Source organism: Coregonus clupeaformis, chromosome 21, assembly GCF_020615455.1.
Source record: "Coregonus clupeaformis isolate EN_2021a chromosome 21, ASM2061545v1, whole genome shotgun sequence".
NCBI lineage: Eukaryota > Metazoa > Chordata > Actinopteri > Salmoniformes > Salmonidae > Coregonus > Coregonus clupeaformis.
The window spans coordinates 388,434-414,017 of record NC_059212.1 but is presented as its reverse complement, the minus strand read 5'-3'; the positions used below and the strand labels follow the sequence as shown (position 1 = coordinate 414,017).

The 25,584-nt window shown below is 44.7% G+C and overlaps 1 protein-coding gene across 1 annotated transcript in view; it reads right to left on the bottom strand.

Annotated features, from left to right (window-relative positions):
• luzp2 (leucine zipper protein 2) overlaps positions 1 to 25,584 on the bottom strand; it is a 185,447-nt gene that overhangs the window by 45,208 nt on the left and 114,655 nt on the right. The window contains exons 5-6 of the mRNA XM_041841427.2: positions 22,423 to 22,485; positions 8,868 to 8,930 (exon numbers count right to left, since the gene is read on the bottom strand). Coding sequence (XP_041697361.1) covers positions 8,868 to 8,930; positions 22,423 to 22,485 — 126 coding nt within the window. The remainder of the gene's footprint in view (positions 1 to 8,867; positions 8,931 to 22,422; positions 22,486 to 25,584) is intronic.

Here is a 25,584-nt window from a genome sequence, read left to right as displayed (position 1 = left end):
CAAGAAAGTGTTAAACAAATCTAAAATATATTTTATATTTGAGATTCTTGAAATAGCCACCCTTTGCCTTGATGACAGCTTTGCACACTCTTGGCATTCTCTCAACCAACTTCATGAGGTAGTCACCTGGAATGCATTTCAATTAACAGGTGTGCCTTCTTAAAAGTTAATTTTTAATGCATTTGAGCCAATCAGTTGTGTTGTGACAAGGTAGGGGGGGTATACAGAAGATATCCCTATTTCGTAAAAGACCAAGTCCATATTATGGCAAGAACAGCTCAAATAAGCAAGACCCAGAGTTACTTCTGCTGCAGAGGATAAGTTCATTAGAGTTACCAGCCTCAGAAATTGCAGCCCAAATAAATGCTTCACAGAGTTCAAGTCACAGACACATCTCAACATCAACTGTTCAGAGGGGACTGTGTGAATCAGGCCTTCATGGTCGAATTGCTGCAAAGAAACCACTGCTAAAGGACACCAATAAGAAGAAGAGACCTGCTTGGGACAAGAAACACAAGCAATGAACATTAGACCGGTGGAAATGTGTCCTTTGGTCTGGAGTGCAAATTTGAGATCTTTGGTTCCAACCGCCATGTCTATGTGAGACGGTGTGGGTGAACGGATGATCTCTGCATGTGTAGTTCCCACCATAAAGCATGGAGGAGGTCATCTAAGTTCTAGACCTCAGCTGAATCTGATAATGAATGGTGTGGCTGTTGAACAAGTTGAGGAGACTAAATTACTTGGCGTTACCTTAGATTGTAAACTATCATGGTCAAAACATAGATTCAATGTTTCTAAAGATGGGGAGAGGTCTGTCCGTAATAAAGAGATGCTCTGCTTTTTTTGACACCACTCTCCAAAAAGCAAGTTCTGCAGGCTCTAGTTTTGTCTAATCTTGATTATTGTCCAGTCGTGTGGTCCAGTGCTTCAAGGAAAGACCTAGTTAAGCTGCAGCTGGCCCAAAACAGAGCAGCACATCTTGCTCTTCATTGTAATCAGAGGGCTTATATAAATATTATGCATGCCAGTCTCTCTTGGCTAAGAGTTGAGGAGAGACTGACTGCATCACTTCTTCTTCAAATCAAATCAAATTTTATTTTTCACATGCGCCGAATACAACAGGTGTATTACAGTGAAATGCTTACTTACAAGCCCTTAATCAACAATGCAGTTTTAAGAAAGAATACCCCAAAAAATCACACAAACAAATACGAAATAAAAGTAACAAATAATTAAAGAGCAGCAGTAAAAATAACAATAGCGAGGCTGTATACAGGGGGTACCGGTACCGAGTCAATGTGCAGGGGCACCGGTTAGTTATTTTTATAAAAAACATTCATGTTTTGAAAATCCCAAATTGTTTGCATAGTCAACTTACACACAGTTCTGACACACAAACTTAACCCACCAGACATGCCACCAGGGGTCTTTTCACAGTCCCCAAATCCAGAACAAATTCAAGAAAGCGTACAGTATTATATAGAGCCATTATTGCATGGAACTCTGTTCCATCTCATATTGCTCAAATAAACAGCAAACCTGGTTTCAAAAAACAGAAAGCAACACCTCACAGCACGATGCCTCTCCCCTATTTGACCTAGATAGTTTGTGTGTATGTACTGATATGTAGGCTACATGTGCCTTTTAAAAAATGTATGTAGTTCTGTCCTTGAGCTGTTCTTGTCTATTAATGTTATGTATTATGTCATGTTTGTGTAGACCCCAGGAAGAGTAGCTGCTGCTTTTGCAGCTAATGAGGATCCTAATAAAATACAAAAAGCAGCCAACAAGTGCTCAGCATATGTGGGAACTCCTTCAAGACTATTGGAAAACCACTACTCATGAAGCTGGTTAAGAGAATGCCAAGAGTGTGCAAAGCTGTCATCAAGACAAAGGGTGGCTACTTTGAAGAATATAAAATATATTTTGATTTTTGGTTACGACATGATTCCATATGTGTTATTTCATAGTTTTGATGTCTTCACTATTATTCTACAATGTAGAAAATAGTCAAAATTAAGAAAAACCCTTGAATGAGTAGGTGTGTCTAAACTTTTGACTGGTACAAAGAGTTGCAGTTAGTTTCGGGAATAGGTGGCAAGGAATAAGTTAGTCCTGAATATTTCCAAAACTAAAAGCATTGTATTTGGGTCAAATCATTCACTAAACCCTAAACCTCAACTACATCTCGTAGTGAATAATGTGGAAATTGAGCAAGTTGAGGTGACTAAACTGCTTGGAGTAACCCTGGATTGTAAACTGTCATGGTCAAAGCATATTGATACAACAGTAGCTAAGATGAGGAGAAGTATGTCCATAATTAAGCGCTGTTCTGCCTTCTTAACAACACTATCAACAAGGCAGGTCCTACAGGCCCAAGTTTTGTCGCATCTAGACTACTGTTCAGTAGTGTGGTCAGGTGCCACAAAGAGGGACTTGGGAAAATTGCAGTTGGCTCAGAACAGGGCAGCACGGCTGGCCCTTAAAAGTACACAGAGAGCTAACATTAATGACATGCATGTCAGTCTCTCCTGGCTCAGTGGAAGAGAGATTGACTTCATCACTGCTTGTTTTTGTAAGAGGTGTTGACAAATTGAATGTACCGAGCTGTCTGTTTGGAATACTGCCACACAGCTCGGACACCCTTGCATACCCCACAAGACATGCCACCAGAGGTCTCTTCACAGTCCCCAAGTCCAGAACAGACTATGTGAGGCACACAGTACTACATAGAGCCATGACTACATGGAACTCTATTCCACATCAGGTAATTGATGCAAGCAGTAGAATCATATTTTTTAAAAAAAAGGTAAAAACACACCTTATGGAACAACAGGGACTGTGAAGAGACACACAAGGATATAGACACATGCATACGCACACAATGTGATATTGTTTTATGTACATTTTGTATTGTAGATAGGTAGTGGTGTAATAATGTCAAATCGTGTAGAAGCTAATGGGGATCCCTAATAAATACAATTAAATACAAATATATATATAGATATTAGGGCTGTCAAAGTTAACATGTTAATAACGCGTTAATGCTTACATCTTTTTAGCTGTACATTTTTTGACGCCATTAACACATTTTCTTAGTTTGACCCCCTGAACCATCCATAGTTCAGATTCAAGCCCTAGCAGACGATGCGCTAGTTTGACAACCACTTTACTAGCTAGCTACTTGTACAACTGTATGATGGAGAATGCTAGTAAGGGGCTTTTAAATGGCAAATTACATTTCAAATGACTCCCAGATGGCTCTCTGGATAAAACCGAAGTAATTTGCATCTATTGCAATACTGAATTTGTTTAGCACCGAAGTACATTGTGTCTTCATTATCATTTACAAGCGAAACATACTGTTGACGTCGGGAATTCAAGTAATGTTACTAGTAGCAATGGAGGACTTCTTCGGCAGGCTAAGCTAGAAGAGTGTGTGCGTGGGAGGCCTATGGACAAGTCGACGAGCAGCAAGCTAACACAAGCAATAGCCAAGTGGATTGCTATAGCTTGCAGGCCAGTCCACATTGTGGAGGACGAAGGCTTGAGAGATCATTCGGAGAGCATCGAACAACTCAACGTATGAGTTACCCTCGAGCGCCACCGGAAGGAGTTGAAACATACAATGGCTGTTGCACGGGAGACCACTGGACTTCGGTCAGTAACCACAACTACCTTGGGGTTACTGCGCACCACATCGATGAAAACTGGAAACTGCATTCACACACTCTGGCCGTAATGAAGACAGAAGAGAGGCACTATGCTGAAACGTGCGTCGGGCATTTCATGGATCTAGCAAAGCAGTGGAACATTGAAAACAAAGTTACCACAGTTTGCAAAGACAGTGCACGGAACATGATTGCAGCTGCAAGGCATCTGCCTTTTGAACACCTGCCCTGCACCGCGCACAGTCTCCAAAGGTCCATCACTTTGTCCCTACAGAACAGCGGGTTCGACAATGCCCTAGCCAAATGCCGAAAGCTCGGACAACTGCAGAGCTCGGACAACAGCAAGTTGCAAATGCGCTAAAGAAGGAGTCACTCGCACAAGATGTCACAACAAGATTGAATTTCACTCTGGAAATGGTCAAACGTGTCCACAGAAACCAACAACCACTGAGAGATGCTCTGGCCCAACAGAAAACCAACATCACCATGCCAACCACAGCTGAACTGGAGAAACTGCAGAAGCTGAAGGCATTACTGGAGCCCTGCAGGTAATATTTTCTATCTCACTATTAGTGTTATAATACGATTTTGTGTGTATGTGTGAGAGAGCGAGTGTGTGTGTGTGAGAGAGAAAGAGAGTGTGTGTGTGTGTGAGAGAGAGATTTACTGTTAACTTTTTATTGTTTATTTCACTTTTGTTTATCCATTTCACTTGCTTTGGCAATGTAAACATATGTTTCCCATGCCAATAAAGCCCCTTGAATTGAATTGAATTGAGAGAGAGAGAGAGAGCGACACTGTGTATAACAAGTCTCTCACAATTGACTGAAGTGATTTTGAATAATCTTTCACGGCAGGTACTTGACTGAACCTCTGGGAATAGAGAAGTACATTTCCTGCTTAGTGTTGTTGCCTGCTTTGTGTCATCTCCTTCGGGTGATGGAGCCCTCCGATGATGACCCTGTCTATATGGTAAGATTCAAGCTGACAATTACAACATACCTGAAGGAACGCAAGGAAAACACCAACCTCACATGGCTGAAGATCACCACAGCACTCGACCCAAGGTGTAAGGACCTAAAGTGCTTTCCCAGACCTGAGAGGGGTGAGGTGTGGGCTTTGGTCAGCAACTTGCTGAAGGAAGACAGGCCTGCACAGCAACCTGATAAAGCACCAGTCAAAGCCACCGAAGAAGAAAGCTGCCCTTTTGTTGAGTTCTTCTGAGTCTGACTGATGAAGAGGAGGAGTCCATTGAGAAATGTGTGGAGCGTTACAAAGCAGAGCCCAGCATCAACATGGAAGACTGTCCACTACAGTGGTGGTCACAGCATGCAGGGGCACACACCAGGCTGGCCTGCATTGCACAAAGGTACCTGGCAACGCCTGCCACATCAGGACCTTGTGAGAGGTTGTTTTCACTCTCTGGGCATATCATATACAGAAGAAGAGAGCAGCTTTATCATCTGAAAATGTCAACAGGCTTGTTATTCTTTGCAACTGGCTCAGTGAAAATAAATAGGAGGACGACTGAAGTGTACGTCCACTGGTTTATGTTCTGTGGAATTCATGACATTGTTGGACAAGTTTATGCTCTTTGTATCCATAGTTATTTTTTTTATTATAGCCAACCCTCCACTCAGTAATTGGGAGAACAATCATTTAGAATGGCTGAAGCTTTAACTGTGTGTGTGTGTGTGTGTGTGTGTGTGTGTGTGTGTGTGTGTGTGTGTGTGTGTGTGTGTGTGTGTGAAAATGTATGAGGGAGCATTAGTAGGCCTACTGGGAGCATTAGTAAGTTACAGGACTTTTGTGTTGCTTAACATGTTTATGGTGAATATGCCATTAAAAACATTCTGATACAGAATATTGTTTTGCGTTTCAGTCCCTACATGCCTATAACTTAATACACTGCTTTTTTTAAATGGAACAATCTTTATTTAGCACAAAATTTGAGCAACTAAAAAAATTGTGATTAATCGCGATTAACTACAGAATTTAATGTGATTTAAGCGCGATTCATTATTTTCATCGTTTGACAGCACTATATAATATATATATATTTATTTATTTATTCAAATATGAATATCATACAGTGAACACCTAAGCCTATAGGCCTTTGCATGCAATGCCCTCATACATTTAGCGCTCAAATCTCTGACAGCTGAACTGTGAGGTGGACAATTATTGTTATAGGAAAGTAGCCTAAACACCTCCCAAAAAATAGGCTATAAAGTTTTGCATATGCTACACATCGAAACACAAGAAATTGCGTTTTTGTAATTTGTTAAAGGATGTTTTTACAGAAACGTAAATGTGGCTCATTTGGCCAACATCACTTGTTTAGTGATGGCGCTGGCTGCGCCAGGTTGGATCTGAATGCATATGGATGTCCATTACATTTCTAAAATGTCCGGTAAATTAAAATCTTCCCTGTCATGTTGTCCGGTGCCAAATTTTCCTAAAGGAAACTCTGAAATGGCATATTGTTTGTATGAAGATTTTAGAATATTCATATGAAAATCTGTCGCCAATTGAATGGAAACCTAGCTTTAGACACCCTAAAGACTCTGGCAAGTGCGCTACTCCAGTGTCACTTTGATTATGCCTGCACATCATGGTTCACCAGCAGCCCCAAACATCCAAAGATAAGCTACCAGCCAAACAAGCTTGTAAGAATTGTACTTAAACTCTCCCCTCATACTCATCTGGAGGTTGAGCATATCTCTGTAATGTGTCTGTAGCTATGTAATTGCATATGTATTTATTTACAAAAATAGGGACCACAATGGAAATAAGTCCCCGACATTATTGTGCAATCCCAGGTCACTTTTGTGCATTTTTTAAAACTGACAAATAAAATCAATCACACAATCAATCCAAACTGTACATCGACCAGATGATGAATGGAAAAAGACATTGGTTACAAATGTTGTGACGTGACTTACTTTAATGTATGACTGTTATTTATCGAATCACCTAACTATGTTTAATTGTCACTCGATTAAATTAATTATGTAACAATTAACTCATAAGGAATTTGGGGCACCACGGAATAAGTTGTTTAATGAGTTACCATTTCCCGAATTATACTCTTAGAACATCAGGCCTACCACCGTTGTGTCGTCAGCAAACTTAATGATGGTGTTGGAGTCGTGCTTGACCACGCAGTCATGGGTGAACAGGGAGTACAGGAGGGGACTAAGTACGCTCCCCTGAGGGGCCCCCGGGTTGAGGATCAGCGTGGCAGATGTGTTGTTGCCTACCCTTACCACCTGGGGGCGGCCCGTCAGGAAGTCCAGGATCCAGTTGCAGAGGGAGGTGTATATTCCCAGGGTCCTTAGCTTAGTGATGAGCTTTGTGGGCACTATGGTGTTGAACGTTGAGCTGTAGTCAATGAACAGCATTCTCACATTGGTGTTCCTTTTGTCCAGGTGGGAAAGGGCAGTGTGGAGTGCGATTGTGTCATCTGTGGATCTGTTGGGGCGGTATGCAAATTGGAGTGGGTCTAGGGTTTCCGGGATGATGGTGTTGATGTGAGACATGACCAGCCTTTCAAAGCACTTCATGGACACAGCCGTGAGTGCTACGGGGCGGTAGTCATTTAGGCAGGTTACCTTGGCGTTCTTGGGCACAGGGACTATGGTGGTCTGCTTGAAACATGTAGGTATTACAGACTCGGTCAGGGAGAGATTGAAAATGTCAGTGAAGACACTTGCCAGTTAGTCCGCGCATGCTCTGAGTACACATCCTGGTAATCTGCCTTTTGAATGTTGACCTGTTTTAAAGGTCTTGCTCATATTGGCTATGGAGAGCATGATCACACAGTTGTCTGGAACAGATGGTGCTCTCATGTATGCTTCAGTGTTGCTTGCCTCGAAGCGAGCATAAAAGGAATTTAGCCCATCTGGTAGGCTCGCATCACTGGGTAGCTTGGGGCTGGGTTTCCTTTTGTAGTCCGTAATAGTTTTCAAGCCCTGCCACATGTGAAGGGAAATCTTAACGCTACAACATTATAGACGATTCTGTGCTTCCAACTTTAGGGCAACAGTTTGGGGAAGGCCCTTTCCTGTTTAAGCACGACATTGCCCCCGTGCACAAAGCGAGGTCCATAATGAAATGGTTTGTCGAGGTCTGTGTGGAAGAACTTGACTGGTCTGCACAGAGCCCTGACCTCAGCCCCATCGAACACCTTTGGGATGAATTGGAACGCTGACTGCAAGCCAGGCCTAATCGCCCAACATCAGTCCCTGACCTCGCTAATGCGCTTGTGGCTGAATGGAAGCAAGTCCCCGCAGCAATGTTCCAACATCCAGTGGAAAGTCTTCCCAGAAGAATAGAGGTTGTTATAGCAGCAAAGGGGGGACCAACTCCATATTAATGCCCATGATTTTGGAATGAGATGTTCATCAAGCAGGTGTCCACATACTTTTGGTCATGTAGTGTACGTTCAGCTGAGTGGCCATTGAAAGTGGCCATTGACCAGCAGGATCAAGATGATAGGAAGTGTACCGGTCAAGCTCTGAAGGGTTTTGGTTTGTCTTCAGTGAACATGTCACTGAAGAAAAAAGTATGTGTTACACACCTCCCTCAAATGACTGAAGAAAGCGCTGCTTTAGAGCAGGGAAAAGCCAAATTGCACACAACATAAACCCTCATGTTGCTTATCGTCGGCATCTTCGAAAAACCTTGTATGTCCATATTTGGCTATTTTTTCCTTTTTACATAGATTGAAAGTAATCATTCCCCTCCATGTGCTGTCAAAGTTTCATGACTCTAAGACCAATCAAAGTCCTTCAAAATATCTTGGAAACTTACATGACTACACCACTGTTTTTTCAATTGCTGAAAAGTTAACTGTTTCGGGGTACAAAGTTATCCAGACACTGACATTACGCAGGATTGTTGTTTTTGCTGGGTAGGCTGTTCTAATGGGGCTTGTGTGCAGGAGAGATTCAGCCACTTGGGGTACAATTAAACAAAAATTTTTTTTAATTAAAAGCCAAAAGTTTTCATCAGCCTTCATGATCGTTTAAAAAAAATAATAATATACTGTATGCATGAGCAGAGCAACTGCATGTAAAGTGAGGGCCAGTCTAATCAATCAAGACTTGGGCCCCAATTCAATCCAAATGAATTATGACATTTATTTTTTACCTATGCCCACTGTTCATCAGTGTGATTCAAAAGGCTTACCTCTTCTGCATGGACATCACACAGTTTGTTGCCAGATAGCAGTTTATTTTTCAAGCTCTTGTTCTGCAAATAAAAAATACATAAAAAGGTGGTATTAGTTAAGGGTTGATGAGAGAAAATCATTGATAACATGTAGTAATGAAGCTTGCACTGCTTTTCTGTTTTATCCGCAGTGACAAATGTAATTATATTAGACAATCATACAAGCCAGTTTCGATTCATCAGGCCTAAGTATTGACCCCAGAACACATTTACAACAGTAAATGAGTTAATCAATGATTTAATTAGCTAATCCAGAGCCTATTCTTCAACCACTCTGTTTAACACAAGCAACACAACTGAGCATTGAATAATCACTCATGAACACGAATCAATAGAAACTGCTGATAGCATGAGAGAGACATATACAGGTGCACTATTGTACATCTGTAGCTTAATTGTTCCTTCACTCACACAGATGCATCAGAACAACATGTGCAGGGACACAACACAGAGCAGTGGTGCTGACTGACTGGCATGCAGTAAGATCTGAGAGGTGGCCTTACAAAGTACAGGTTTTCTGTACCAGGGAATAGCCCTCTTCCTAAGAATTTCTACATTGGAGGCTTTCTATGTTGGTCATAGAAATATAAAAAATGTTGGTTCCAATTTTGGTTCCATGCACTTTATCATAACTGTCCCTATGCATAACTATGCATGTACACTACATTATCAAAAGTATGTGGACACATGCTCGTCGAACATCTCATTCCAAAATTATGGGCATTAATATGGAGTTGGTCCCCCCTTTGCTGCAATAACAGCCTCCACTCTTCTGGGAAGGCTTTCTACTAGATGTTGGAACATTGCTGCGTGAATGACGCTTGGCATTCTACATGGTGATCTTAGGCCCCATTTCATGAAGCGCCTGACGAACAGTTCTTGTGCTGACGTTGCTTCCAGAGGCAGTTTGGAACTCGGTAGTCAGTGTTACAACCGAGGACAGACAATTTTTACGGGCTACGCGCTTCAGCACTCTGCGGTCCTGTTCTGTAAGCTTGTGTGGCCTAACTCTTCGGACTGAGCCGCTGTTGCGCCTAGACATTTCCACTTCACAATAACAGCACTTAAAGTTGACCGGGGCAGCTCTAGCAGGGCAGAAATTACTTGTTGGAAAGGTGGCATCCTATGACGGTGCGACGTTGAAAATCACTGAGCTCTTCAGTAAGGCCATTCTACTGCCAATGTTTGTCTATGGAGATTGCATGGCAGTGTGCTCAATTTTATTCACCTGTCAGCAACGGGTGTGGCTGGAATAGCCGAATCCACTCATTTGAAGGAGTGTCCACATACTTATGTATATAGATTGTACATGGTACTGTAGTTACATAGGCAGGTACCTATTTGCATGTAATTACAGTGTAGGCAAGCACAGCTCAAGTTTAATTTGGTAAGGACCAATAGCATATCGCTTTTTTTTTTCTTTTTCTTTTTATATCTCTCTCTCCCTCTTTTCTCTTTCTCTCTATGAAACGCACACACGCTCTCTCACACACAGAGTTAATGAGGTGGAATGACAGCACTATGTGATTCAATGAGCTAGAATTGACCGGGCATCCAGTCCAGACACTTGCGATTCCTCTCCTTTCTAAAGAAAGGGCACTATGGCTGGGAGAAATGGCAGCTGTCATACAAGGTGACGTGTGCCTGCCCGAGAACAGACCCACAGTGAAATGTTGATCCAGTAGAGCTCATATGTCATGGTGTATTATGCTAAATGACATCCAGTGAACCGCAAATGTCATAATATGTTATGCACCAAGTGTTGCCACATTGGGAGCTATGCGAGATCTTTAAAAAAGTGTGCGAGACATTACTGATTATGATCATACTTTCGTCTACATTTATTGTTTGCACTTAAGGCGCAATATCATTTTATTTTATTTATATGTATCCTTTTGTTTATTTAACAAGGAAGTCCCTTGGGATGATAATCGTTTTTTTTTGGGAGAACTGAATGAATGGTATGCCTATTTATTTTCCCCGGCTTCTACTCTCTTTTTATTTCTCTCTCTACCCTCTCCAGGACAGGGAACCCTCTGAAAATCAGTATGTCTACTGAGAAGGGCTCAAGTTCTTTTAATTGCTAGTGTATTGTTTTTCACAGTACACTTGGCATTTTAAATTATTTTTCCCTGTATAAATAAATGTATACATATTTTTGTTTGACCTTTTTAAGCTGTTCAGTGTGGTTATGTACTGGTCATCAAGCAAGCAATGCAGCATGACTATTGTAAAGAACAACTAAGACATGCCATTAATAAGTCCTTTAGGGGGGTGTCTGTCCAAATTATTCAGACAATGTTGTGAATTGGGGTAGATAGAGGACCACCTTATTTTCTGCCTCTTCAGTGAATTAAAGGGATACTTCAGGATTTTGGCAATGAACTCACGGATACCACTTTTATGTCTCTGCGTGCAGTTTGAAGGAAGTTGCTAACTAGCGTTAGCTCAATTGCTAACTAGTGTTAGCACAATGACTGGAAGTCTATGGTAAATGCTAGCATGCTAGTAGATACCATAGACTTCCAGTCATTGCACTAATGCTAGTTAGTTTTGCGCTCCAGTGCTATCTCTAACTTCCTTCATACTGGATGCAGAGACATAAAAATTGTATCCATGAGTTCTGACTCTGGGGAAGTAGATAAAGGGCTTCATTGCCAAAATCCCGAAGTATCCCTTTAAGGTTTCATACACAATATGACAAATTCTGTGATCAGATTTGACAATTGGGGTCCTTTCATTTGGACCTTTTATTATAATTCGCTACAACAACAAAGTTTGACGGTCAGGGAATCCTGTAACGATCCCGGCAGTCTGAGTCGGGTCCTGTCTGTGGTCTAGTTGTTCTGCTCGTGATCTCCAGTTTCCCGAGGGTGCTGGAACGCTCCGGGGAGCTCTCTTGATTTCCGCACCTGCATCCCATCAGCAATCTGCACACCTGGTCCTGATCATCACCCTTCTTAGGCTCTGGTCTAACATCCATTCCCTGCCGGATCGTTAGCCATTAACAGTATGTTTTGTCAGCGTATCAGCCTCTTAGTACTAGCGTTAGTTTTGTTGTTTTGCACCTTGTTGACCTGCCTTGTACTTACCTCAGTTTTTTTCTGTCTACAGTCATTCTCCCGGAACCTTCACCCAACCCCTGCCGTGCCATCGTTTAATCTGCCACTTCACCTCCACCTACTCATCTCCGCCACCCGCTCCGTCTCCTGGATTATTCTGCACCTTTTGAATCTGTAATAAACCCTCACCTTCGTTCAACTCTCCTTGTCCTGGTCTGCTTCTGGGTTCTGTCTTAGGGAACCGTGACAGAACGATCCGGCCATTAATGAACCCAGCGGATCTGGACTCTGTTCGCCATGCCATTTCCCATCAGGAGAAGATGTTGGGACAACATAGCACGGCACTACAGGAGATCGCGTTGTCAGTTCGGAACCTTTCTACCGGTCTGACGGAGGTCCAGAACCAACGCGAGTTTCGGTGGAGGATCCACTACCGGTTTCACCCATCTCGCCTGCCGCTTCTGGAGCTGTGTCCTTCCGTGAGCCCAAGGTTCCGGCGCCGGATAAATATGAGGGGGAGCTGGGAAGATGCCGTTCCTTCCTTATGCAGTGTGGATTAGTGTTCGATCTACAGCCCTACTCTTATGCCACAGACAAGGCTAGGATAGCCTTTGTGATTGAGTTGCTGCGTGGTCGAGCGCTGAGTGGGCTTCAGCCGTTTGGGAACGACAGGATCCCTGCATGGCTTCATACCAGGGGTTCACGGCCGAGATGAGGAAGCTCTTCGACCATTCCGTCCGAGGAGGGACGCAGCTAGGCGCCTGTTTTCGCTCGCCAAGGAACTCGCAGCGTGGCCGACTTCGTGATCGAGTTCAAGACGTTGGCTGTGGAGAGTGGGTGGAATGAGGAGTCTCTGCAAGCGGCCTTTTACCAGGGTCTGTCGGAGCAGCTCAAGGATGAGTTGATCTCCTATCCGGAGCCTAGTGACCTGGACAGCTTGGTAGCCTTGTCTATTCGGGTGGATAATCGAGTCCGAGAGCGAAGGAGGGAGAAGCAATGGGGTCCGTCCAATCGATCAGCTTCTCAGTTCCCAGTCGGGTCGGGTGGTGGACCAGAACACGTCGATCATTCTCCACCACAAAGGATTAGTGGAGAGGTTCTCTCTCCCGATTCTGAACCCATGCAAGTGGGGCGGCACGGGTTAACCAAGGAGGAGCGTCAACATAGACGTAAGACCAACTGTTGCCTCTACTGTGGTAGCTCGGGACATTACATCTCCACTTGTTCCCGGCGGTCGTCAAACTGCCCGGCTCGCTAAAGTTGGGAGGACTTTTAGCGAGCCAGTTTCAACCTCTCAGTACCTCTGTCAGACCCCGTTTCCCGGCTACCCTTGTGAACAGGAATCAGAGCTTAGCGATTAACGCTTTTGTCGATTCAGGTGCCGATGGAAGCTTTCTTGATGCCGAGTTGGTGGAACAGCTGGGGCTTTCCAAGGAGCAATTGCCGGAAGCCATTGAAGCGACCACTCTGAACGGCAGTAGTCTGGCACGTATCACGATGAGGACTGAACCGGTTAAGATGCTGTTGTCGGGGAATCATTCGGAGATGATTTCATTCTTCATTCTGCCGTCTTCCCATGTTCCTCTGGTCCTTGGATACCCCTGGCTGAAGGAACACAATCCCACGTTCGATTGGGTGACGGGCAAGGTAACGAGTTGGAGCCTTGATTGTCATGCTAACTGTCTCAAGACTGCCTGTCCCCATTCGGTTCCCAGTCAGGTGGTTGAGGCTAAACCCCCAGATTTGTCCCTGGTTCCCGAGACATATCACGATTTGGGGGAAGTGTTCAGTAAGCAGAAGGCTCTGTCACTCCCTCCCCACCGACCATATGATTGTGCCATCAACCTGTTCCCTGGAGCTGTCTACCCCAAGGGAAGGTTATACAGTATCTCCCGACCTGAACGTGAGGCTTTGGAGACCTACATCAAGGAGTCCCTAGCGGCTGGTCTCGTTCGTCCCTCGTCATCACCCCTGGGGGCAGGATTCTTCTTTGTGGGTAAGAAGGATGGCTCTCTTCGACCGTGTATTGATTATCGGGGGTTGAATGACATCACGGTCAAGAACAAGTATCCCCTGCCCTTGATGAGTTCTGCCTTCGACTCCTTACAGGGTGCTACGGTGTTCACCAAGCTAGACCTACGCAATGCGTATCACATGGTCCGGATCAGAGAGGGAGACGAGTGGTTGACGGGTTTCAATACACCGATGGGTCACTTCGAGTATCAGGTGATGCCGTTTGGACTGACCAATGCTCCAGCGGTATTCCAGAGTATGGTGAACGACGTCCTGAGAGATATGATCGGTCTCTTTGTGTTTGTTTATCTGGATGACATTCTGATCTTCTCGAAGGAACCTTCCGACCACGTCCAGCATGTCCGGCAGGTTCTGCAGCGATTGTTGGAGAATCGCCTGTTCGTGAAGGCCGAGAAGTGCGAGTTTCACGCCCACACAACATCCTTTCTCGGGTACATCATCTCCAGGGGAGAGATTAGGATGGACCAGGAGAAGGTGAGAGCGGTTCTGGAATGGGCCCAGCCCGGTACGAGATTGCAGCTCCAGAGATTTTTGGGGTTTGCGAATTTCTACCGCAGATTCATCCGGGATTACAGCCGTGTGGCCGCTCCGTTAACTGCCTTGACTTCCAGTATCAGGAGCTTCAAGTGGAATCCGGAGGCGGATCGAGCGTTTCTGGATTTGAAGAGGCGATTCACCAACGCACCGATTCTCTCTCAACCGGACACGGCCCGTCAGTTCGTCGTTGAAGTGGACGCGTCTGATGTGGGAGTTGGCGCCATCCTGTCGCAGCGATGCTCCACGGACAGTAAACTCCATCCCTGCGCCTACTACTCTCGTCGCCTTTCGCCTGCGGAGAGGAATTACGATGTGGGTAACCGGGAGATTCTCGCGGTGAAACTTGCCTTGGAGGAGTGGCGCCACTGGTTGGAGGGGGCGGAGCAACCGTTTATTGTCTGGACTGACCACAAGAATCTTGCTTACGTGCAATCGGCTAGACGTCTCAACTCCCCGTCAGGCCAGGTGGTCGTTGTTTTTCGGACGATTCAATTTTTTCCCTGACGTTCCGACCTGGATCTAAGAACGGCAAGGCGGACGCCTTGTCTCGGATGTTCTCCAAGACGGAGGAGAGTGGGTCCAAGACCGAGACAATTCTCCCCCGGAACTGCGTCGTGGGAGCTGTTAGGTGGAAGATTGAGGAGGAGGTGATGGCGGCCCTTCGGACGCAGCCCGGTCCCGGTAACGGTCCACCCGGTCGGTTGTTTGTGCCTGAGTCGGTTCGTCCTGCGGTCCTCAAATGGTCCCACGCCAGCAAGATGGCTTGTCACCCTGGCGTGGCTCGGACGATGGCGTTTCTTCGCAGACGTTTTTGGTGGCCTGCCATGGCCGAGGATACTCGGGGTTATGTTGCTGCCTGTCCAGTGTGTGCGCAGAATAAGAGTACCAATCGGCCCAGCTCTGGACTACTTCACCCCCTTCCTATTCCCCGGCGACCATGGTCGCATCTGGCCCCTGGACTTTGTCACTGGGTTGCCCGCTTCTGAGGGGAACACGGTCGTTCTGACTATCGTGGACAGATTCAGCAAGTTCGCCCACTTTGTGCCAATTGCCAAGCTTCCCTCTGCCTCGGAGACGTCCGAGATCCTGGTTAGGGAGGTTTTCAGGGTCCACGGTTTGCCCAGTGATATCGTTTCCGACCGTGGCCCTCAGTTTACCTCTGCTGTCTGGAAGTCCTTCTGTTTGGCCATTGGAGCTACAGTCAGTCTCACATCTGGGTTTCACCCCCAATCTAATGGTCAGGCGGAGAGAGCCAACCAGAAGATGGAATCCACGCTACGCTGCCTGGCCTCTTCCAACCCCACCTCCTGGGTCTCTCAGTTGCCTTGGGTTGAGTATGCCCACAATACTCTCCCTACATCTGCCACTGGGATGTCTCCCTTCCAGTGCCTGTATGGCTACCAACCTCCCTTGTTCCCTTCTCAGGAGAGGGAGCTCTCAGTGCCTTCTGTTCAGGCCCATATTCGTCGTTGCCACCGGACCTGGCATCGGGCCAGAAAGGCACTCCTTAGAGTTTCGGACCGGTATCAGCTCCAGGCGAATCGTCGCCGGATCCCCGCTCCCACCTACACCATCGGAGATAGGGTCTGGTTGGCCACACGGGATCTTCCTTTACGGACTGAGTCTAGGAAGTTGTTACCGAAGTTCATTGGTCCGTTTGTGGTGGAGAAGGTGATCAATCCGGTGGCAGTTCGACTCAAACTCCCGAGGACGCTCAGAGTCCATCCCACCTTTCATGTCTCCTGCCTCAAGCCTGTTTTCCTCAGTCCTCTGTTGCCTCCTCCGCCTCCTCCTCCTCCTCCTCGGATGATCGGAGGTGGTCCTGCCTACACGGTGCGACGCATCATGGATTCCAGACGGCGGGGCCGGGGTTTCCAGTATCTCGTGGACTGGGAGGGGTATGGTCCTGAAGAGAGGAGTTGGATTCCGCGGCGACAGATCCTAGATGCTGACCTCATCAGTGACTTCTACCGCCTCCATCCTGGCGCTCCGGGAGTCCGCCCGGTGGCGTTCGTCGGAGGGGGGTACTGTAACGATCCCGGCAGTCTGAGTCGGGTCCTGTCTGTGGTCTAGTTGTTCTGCTCGTGATCTCCAGTTTCCCGAGGGTGCTGGAACGCTCCGGGGAGCTCTCTTGATTTCCGCACCTGCATCCCATCAGCAATCTGCACACCTGGTCCTGATCATCACCCTTCTTAGGCTCTGGTCTAACATCCATTCCCTGCCGGATCGTTAGCCATTAACAGTATGTTTTGTCAGCGTATCAGCCTCTTAGTACTAGCGTTAGTTTTGTTGTTTTGCACCTTGTTGACCTGCCTTGTACTTACCTCAGTTTTTTTCTGTCTACAGTCATTCTCCCGGAACCTTCACCCAACCCCTGCCGTGCCATCGTTTAATCTGCCACTTCACCTCCACCTACTCATCTCCGCCACCCGCTCCGTCTCCTGGATTATTCTGCACCTTTTGAATCTGTAATAAACCCTCACCTTCGTTCAACTCTCCTTGTCCTGGTCTGCTTCTGGGTTCTGTCTTAGGGAACCGTGACAAATCCAGGCTAATCAGCAAAACATTGCTGCGGAAATGCCTCATGGTATCGCTCTCCAACTTGTTAAAGTTGCAGGTGCAGATAATGATAAAATAATATGCCATTTAGCAGACGCTTGTATCCAAAGCGACTTACAGTCATGCGTGCATACATTTTTGTGTATGGGTGGTCCCGGGGATCGAACCCACTACCTTGGCGTTACAAGCGCCGTGCTCTACCAGCTGAGCTACAGAGGACCACTAGTAGTGGTCCTCAGATGCTCGCTAGCTGATGATTGGACGAGACACGTGTCACCCTCATCTAAATGGTCACCAATAAAAGCATCTGGCAGACCATACTAAACTTCCATTGACCCTAAGGACTCTTCATACCCTGTTTCAACCAGTCAGAGTGATCTCCTTCACACTCACTGCAAAGAGTTTGAGCAGCTTATGGATCAGCTGTCTCCTACAGAAGCTCCACTCTTATAGACTGTCATATCACAGCAGAAATGTTGTCTGTGTCGATCGCTCAATCATTCTCTAGCCTTAATCACAAAATGCACATCCTTAGCCCTAAAAGTAAATTATAGAAGATGAGTTTACACCGAAATGCAGCCATAAAGATTTTCTGGTGACATGATCGATTGAAACTGATACTTGGAAGGGCTGATGTGAAAGGAGCATGGTTTGTAAATTATTGCAACAAAGAGTTATCTGCAAATGCAAATGACCGCATCATACCCACCGACACCATATTTTAATTCTGTTGCAGTGAACAATCGATCCAAACTCGAGTCGTAGTTTAAAAAAGTTGTTAAAGTTGAAAAAGAAGAAGACTAAGAAGAATAAGAACAAGAACAAGACCTCTATGGGCTAATATTTTATTCAAAAAGGAAAAACATGTAGCGTAGCTAAGGTCTGATTCTAATTGGAGAGGAAAGCTTCTAACCTTGTAAGGGAATTGGCGGAGTCAAGGTCTTTACAAAGAGCTCATCAGAGCACCGGATCAAGTGGAAACCCAGAGGTCTGAGTGTCCTGTCTTTATGGCAGACATGATTATACTCTTAACAGATCACTTAACAAATCAGGCAGTCTCCGAGAGAAATATAAAATGGTCCCACTTTACACTAAGGGGTGGTTTCCCGGACACAGATTAAGCCTGAACTAAAACACACATTTATTGGAGAATATATTGATGCTTTATAGAGCATGCTTAATCTGCATCTGGGAAACCACCTCTGTGTGCTGAAAAATATGTAAATACAGTGTAGGCGATACATAGTTTTCCACAAAAATAATTAATAAGAGGAAAAGCTCCTGGCCCTGATGTCCTTCAACGCCAGACCTTTCTAGCTACAGTATCAACAGGGGCCCTGCCTACAGAGTTTAAGGAAGTGTCCCTGATATTGAGGAAAAACAAGGCTCAAGATGAATCAGCATCTGCAAGGCCCCATATTACGTATTAATGTGCCCAGTGAGATTCTATCCAGAATGGGGACGTAAACAGTTCATTCCATCCCCATTCAGATGTGTGTCATTGCGAGGGGTACTCTCTTTCAGTGCTGATTACATGTTCTATGTGTAAGTTAATATTGACTCCAGACTCGACTGAGAGGCCTTATTATATCAGCTGATGACATTGAATGGAAGTATTTACTTATTGCCTAGTGCCGCTTTGGGCTTTGTGATAACTTGAGTCCATTTGACATTCAAGTTATCTATCAATCGTTTCCAGGTCTAGGGTGTTAAATTAGGCCTGCTCCCCCTCTTGGTAATAGGGACAGAAGCGCAAGCCAGGGTGGCCCACTATCTACTCTCCTATTTGCATATTGATCTCGAGCCCCTTGCTGATTCAATTAGGTACTGCCGATTTAATAAGGGAATTAAAAATAGTAGCCACAACCCAGTTATCTATGCAGATGACATTTAATTAATTATAACAAGACTGGAAGGATATATCTCTGCTCTGTACAGTAATTGATAAAAAAAAAACAGCTTTCAGCAATTTCCCAAGAGTTAGGACACATCCTAATAAGACTGAGGAAGTTCTGTTATTATACGGTTATTTTAGAGATCCATTTATTTAAGACTTTAGAAAGTCAATGCCAATGGTTTGTCACCATGAGATTAGAATGTATCTGAATTCTAAGCAAACTACTTCCATCTAACCTCAGTGGCATTGCAGAGAGTGTAGTGAAAGCGATAAGAGTGGACAAATGACATATATTGTGTGATAAGATATAACAAAACTCAGATACCTCTCTGACCTACACAGTAGGAATGCACAAGAGATGAAACCTCTGTATCTAGTGAAAAAAGACACCCAAAGATGTTGAGATATTTTTCATGAAACATCTGGTGTAGGATATAGCCAAGACTTGAAATGTCAAAGCTACATCCGTCAAAGTAGTTCAGACCACTATCCACTACTGATGACCCCTCTGTATCAAGCTACAAAGACACTCACATCTGGAGAGATAGATCTGGCACAGGAAAAGCCAAGACTTAAAATGTCAACGCTACAGCGACCAACTGATAGGGGAGCGCTGGCCCTACATAATGTACTTTCAAAGTGTTCACAGAGCCCATTTCCAGTGCTTCTGACTGCCAGCAGAAATCTGAGGTTCTGCCCAAATACAACTTCAATGAACTGTGTAAAACATTTTCAATGGTAACTCTCCCAAATGTTTATTCTGAGCCTGATTAAAGTACAATTCGACTCCCTCCCACATAGGTCAGACTACCGGAAACTTTATGTTGGCATTGTGATTGGTGTGATTCTGTGCCTTGTAAGTATTTATAAAGACATGATCGAGGATTTATACTGAACAAAAATATAAAGCAACATGTAAATTGTTGGTTCCATGTTTCATGAGCTGAAGTAAAAGATCCCAGAAATGTTCCATACGCACAAAAAGCTTATTTCTCTAAAATGGTGTGCATACATTTGTTTACATCCCTGTTAGTGAGCATTTCTCCTTTGCCAAGATAATCCATCCACCTGACAGGTGTGGCATATCAAGAAGCTGATTAAACAGCATGATCATTACACAGGTGCACCTTGTTCTGGGGACAATAAAAGGCCACTTAAAAGGGTCGCTTATCTTGCCTCTAGAGTTTGTTCTGAGAGTTTGGTGTGTAGTCAGAACAGAGCCGTTTGCTATATTCACACACCCCTGCACAGTACTTCCCCCTTTTTGGTTGAGTAGAGCTAATAATGTCACAGAATGTTATCTGACCTCCCTCAGGCAGTATGAACTCTACCTCTCACCTGACTGTTTTATTGAATATTGTGGTAGCTTCTCATTTCTTTACCCGGGCTCTATCATGCTGCACCTATGAAGAGGTCCAGAGCACATCTTCCAAACCGTCGTGACTCCATTCGTTATTGATTACTTTCTTCTCCTCTGCCCTGGGGCATTTGCCTTTAAGCTATAGGATTTTGTGGCAGCCACGCTGCAGCCAGTAACTACCCACTGCCCCCGGGTTAGCCAATTAGAAGGTCCCACGACACCAGCCCAGTTCAAGGCCCAGAGGCTCTGACGAATTCAGCGCATCCAGTGGTATTAGTGCTTATAATAGGCCTCTCCACCAATTACAGTGGGGAGAACAAGTATTTGTATGATTTTTAAGTAATGAATTAGCATTTTATTGCATGACATAAGTATTTGATACATCAGAAAAGCAGAACTTAATATTTGGTACAGAAACATTTGTTTGCAATTACAGAGATCATACGTTTCCTGTAGGTCTTGACCAGGTTTGCACACACTGCAGCAGGGATTTTGGCCCACTCCTCCATACAGACCTTCTCCAGATCCTTCATGTTTCGGGGCTGTCGCTGGGCAATATGGACTTTCAGTTCCCTCCAAAGATTTTCTATTGGGTTCAGGTCTGGAGACTGGCTAGGCCACTCCAGGACCTTGAGATGCTTCTTGCGGAGCCACTCCTTAGTTGCCCTGGCTGTGTGTTTCGGGTCGTTGTCATGCTGGAAGACCCAGCCACGATCCATCTTCAATGCTCTTACTGAGGGAATGAGGTTGTTGGCCAAGATCTCGCGATACATGGCCCCATCCATCCTCCCCTCAATACGGTGCAGTCGTCCTGTCCCCTTTGCAGAAAAGCATCCCCAAAGAATGTTTCCACCTCCATGCTTCACGATTGGGATGGTGTTCTTGGGGTTGTACTCATCCTTCTTCTTCCTCCAAACACGGCGAATGGAGTTTAGACCAAAAAGCTCTATTTTTGTCTCATCAGACCACATGACCTTCTCCCATTCCTCCTCTGGATCATCCAGATGGTCATTGGCAAACTTCAGACGGGCCTGGACATGCGCTGGCTTGAGCAGGGGGACATTGCGTGCGTTGCAGGATTTTAATCCATGACGGCGTAGTGTGTTACTAATGGTTTTCTTTGAGACTGTGGTCCCAGCTTTCTTCAGGCCATCAACCAGGTCCTGCTGTGTAGTTCTGGGCTGATCCTTCACCTTCCTCATGATCATTGATGCCCCACGAGGTGAGATCTTGCATGGAGCCCCAGACCGAGGGTGATTGACCGTCATCTTGAACTTCTTCAATTTTCTAATAATTGCGCCAACAGTTGTTGCCTTCTCACCAAGCTGCTTGCCTATTGTCCTGTAGCCCATCCCAGCCTTGTGCAGGTCTACAATTTTATCCCTGATGTCCTTACACAGCTCTCTGGTCTTGGCCATTGTGGAGAGGTTGGAGTCTGTTTGATTGAGTGTGTGGACAGGTGTGTTTTATACAGGTAACGAGTTCAAACAGGTGCAGTTAATACAGGTAATGAGTGGAGAACAGGAGGGCTTCTTAAAGAAAAACTAACAGGTCTGTGAGAGCCGGAATTCTTACTGGTTGGTAGGTGATCAAATACTTATGTCATGCAATAAAATGCAAATTAATTACTTTAAAATCATACAATGTGATTTTCTGGATTTTTGTTTTAGATTCCGTCTCTCACAGTTGAAGTGTACCTATGATAAAAATTACAGACCTCTACATGCTTTGTAAGTAGGAAAACCTGCAAAATCGGCAGTGTATCAAATCCTTGTTCTCCCCACTGTATATCATTCAACGCTGACAGTATAAGGCCCTCAGTTGCCTATGGCTATCTGTGACCTTTGCAATCCAAAATGACAACTTCATATAGATTTAGAAAAAAACGATATCAAAACCCATTACTAGTTCACGTGATGTGATGTCGATGACCATAGATATCATATGATATGATTACTAATGCATTACTCTTATGAATGTCATTAACATAACGTTTACAGGTCATGGTGATCATGAATTAGGAATGAGTCAGCCATTGGCGGTAGGTGGGGAGAACAAAAGTACCTCCTGTTGCAGGTCCTTGATTATTTTGGTCTTTTTCTCTATCTCCATCTTGAGGAACTTGATCTGTAGGCGAAAGAAAGAAAATTAAGGACATATGTTTTCTTACAGACTGTCAATTTCTTACAGACTGTTTCTTACAGACTGTCAATTTCATCTAAATTGTGACATTTACGATGAAGGTATCATGAAGGTAGTAACTATCATCAACCATGCCAGCTGTTCCTGCCTGCACTGGATTTCATCCTACTGTATGCTGTTGATGTTGTTGCTCTATCTTCAAATCAGATCTATACATCCCAAGGTCAAACAACTTTAAACGATTCTCTGCCTTTAAAGCAGACTTCCTGCTAATGCTACAAGTACCTCCATATGGTTCTATTACGCATTAAATACTCCTATTTGAGTCCGCTTCTAAAGATTTACAAAAACACATATAAAACGATGTAAAATATTATGATTCACTGCTGGTTTTGACAACGATTTATCGTAAATGTGTATATCTAGAATAGGTGGGTTGACTGTTGGTGGGGTTGCTGTTTCTCATATTGGAGGCATTTATGCCCGCGGTGGTTGACAGACTATTTTCCACTGTGTGATTAATTTAATAGCCCATATGCTCATTGTGTCAGAGTGATAACTTTGTTTATCGCAATCCCTTTATCGCGAGCTTGGCATGTCTCTGTAGTGCAGCCATTCCTCGTGTCCTGTATTTAACGAGCAGTCAGGCCTCAAACGGCTGATGCAGATGTCGGAGGATTACATCGAAAAGACTGGATAGCGGTTGGGGGGGGGGGAGATATTCCAATTCTGCTTTCTGTTTCACCTCTGCGACAAAGGATTCTAAGGGAAAGGTTGTCCTTCAATGAGGTCATTGAGATTGTCCCAGGGAGAAAGGGGAGAGAATTCATGGCCCAGGTGACCTCAGCTCTGAAGGCACCCGGGGGACTGTAAACTAGGGCTAGGCGGTTGACACACTAATAACATCACAGTTCATGTTGGTGCATTTGGAGTTCATGCCTCTGCCCATGTGTATGTCGATAACACATCCCAGCACAACGTTCCCTTTGGGTTGTGGCACGACACACTGAAATGATGGATATAAAATATACAACTTCAGCATGCTACATTGTTAAGATTTGACATTTTGAATTGTGTTATTACAGTATAATTCATTCATACGACTTACTGATTAAATCAGAGCAATAAGCCTGAGCAATGTTATAGAGCTTTTTGTGTTTCCAGAGCTATTATACAATTAAACTGTATATGGCAATGCACAGCATTTGCAACTAGTGTTACAAGTATGATGCCATATTTGTTATGATAGTGATGAAATAACCAGGTCAATCTTTTTCATAATGTTGTAATACTTTTTTGGAATGGCATGCCTCCAACTGGGAAATTCAATCATCCATTTTTGTGTGTGGTTTATCTATTGAAGTTTGTGTACCTATTTTCTTGACCTACCTAAGGTTGTTTATCTTTTGAAGTTTGTTTACAGGCAGCGTCACTATTTAAATTTACTGATGCCAGTTTTGTAGACTAGTCATCCAGAGGTAATACAATTGGATCTGTGTTTTATTGACAGGCACCACAGAACCTTTTTGCTAAGACATTTATGGGTTTCCGGCGTCTAGTGTTGTTGCTACTGTCTTGTATAGTGTACCATTCATTCATGATTGGTTGTCATTTTGTTTGAGAACTCATGAAAGGTGGGCCTAATATTTATCTATGAAGAGCAACTTACACACTGAAGTAGCAGAAATCCTGGGGGACCATGCACCCGTCATCTCACATCTACAGTGCATTTGGAAAGTATTCAGACCCCTTGACTTTTTCCACATTTTGTTATGTTACAGCCTTATTCTAAAATTGCTTTATTCCCTCATCACTCTACACACAATACCCCATAATGACAAAGCAAAACCAGGATTTTAGAAAGTTTTGAACATTTATTAAATATATACAAACGGAAATATTACATTTACATAAGTATTCAGACGCTTCATCCAGTACTTTGTTGAAGCACCTTTGGCAGCGATTACAGCCTCGAGTCTTCTTGGGTATGACGCTACAAGCTTGGCACACCTGTATTTTGGGAGTTTCTCTCATTCTTCTCTGCAGATCCTCTCAAGCTCTGTCAGGTTGGATGGGGAGCATCGCTGCACAGCTATTTTCAGGTCTCTCCAGAGATGTTCGATCGGGTTCAAGTCCGGGCTCTGGCTGGGCCACTCAAGGACATTCAGAGACTTGTCCCAAAGCCACTCCGAAACCACTCCTGAATTGTCTTGGCTGTGTGCTTAGGGTCGTTGTCCTGTTGGAAGGTGAACCTTCGCCCCAGTCTGAGGTCCTGAGCGCTCTGAAGCAGGTCTTCATCTAGGATCTCTCTGTACTTTGCTCCTTTCATCTTTCTTTCGATCCTGACTAGTCTCCCAGTCCCTGCCGCTGAAAAACATCCTCACAGCATGATGCTGCCACCACCATGCTTCACTGTAGGGATGGTGGCAAGTTTCCTCCAGACGTGACGCTTGGCATTCATGCCTAAGAGTTCAATCTTGGTTTCATTAGACCAGAGAATCTTGTTTCTCATGGTCTAAGAGTTCTTCAGGTGCCTGTTGGCAAACTCCAAGCGGGCTGTCGTGCCTTTTACTGAGGAGTGGCTTCCGTCTGGCAACTCTACCATAAAGGCCTGATTGGTGGAGTGTTGCAGAGATGGTTGTCCTTCTGGAAGGTTCTCCCATCTCCACAGAGGAACTCTGGAGCTCTGTCAGAGTGACCATCGGGTTCTTGGTCACCTCCCTGACCAAGGCCCTTCTCCCCCAATTGCTCAGTTTGGCCGGGTGGCCAGTCTTGGTGGTTCCAAACTTCTTCCATTTAAGAATGATGGAGGCTACTGTTTTCTTGTGGACCTTCAACGCTGCAGACATGTTTTGGTACCCTTCCCCAGATCCGTGTCTCGACACAATCCTGTCTCGGAGCTCTACGGATAATTCCTTCGACCTCATGGCTTGATTTTTGCTCTGTGGGACCTTATATAGACATGTCCAATCAAGTTGTAGAAACATCTCAAGGATGATCAATGGAAACAGGATGCACCTGAGCTCAATTTCGAGTCTCATAGCAAAGGGTCTGAATATTTATGTAAATAAGGTGTATATATAT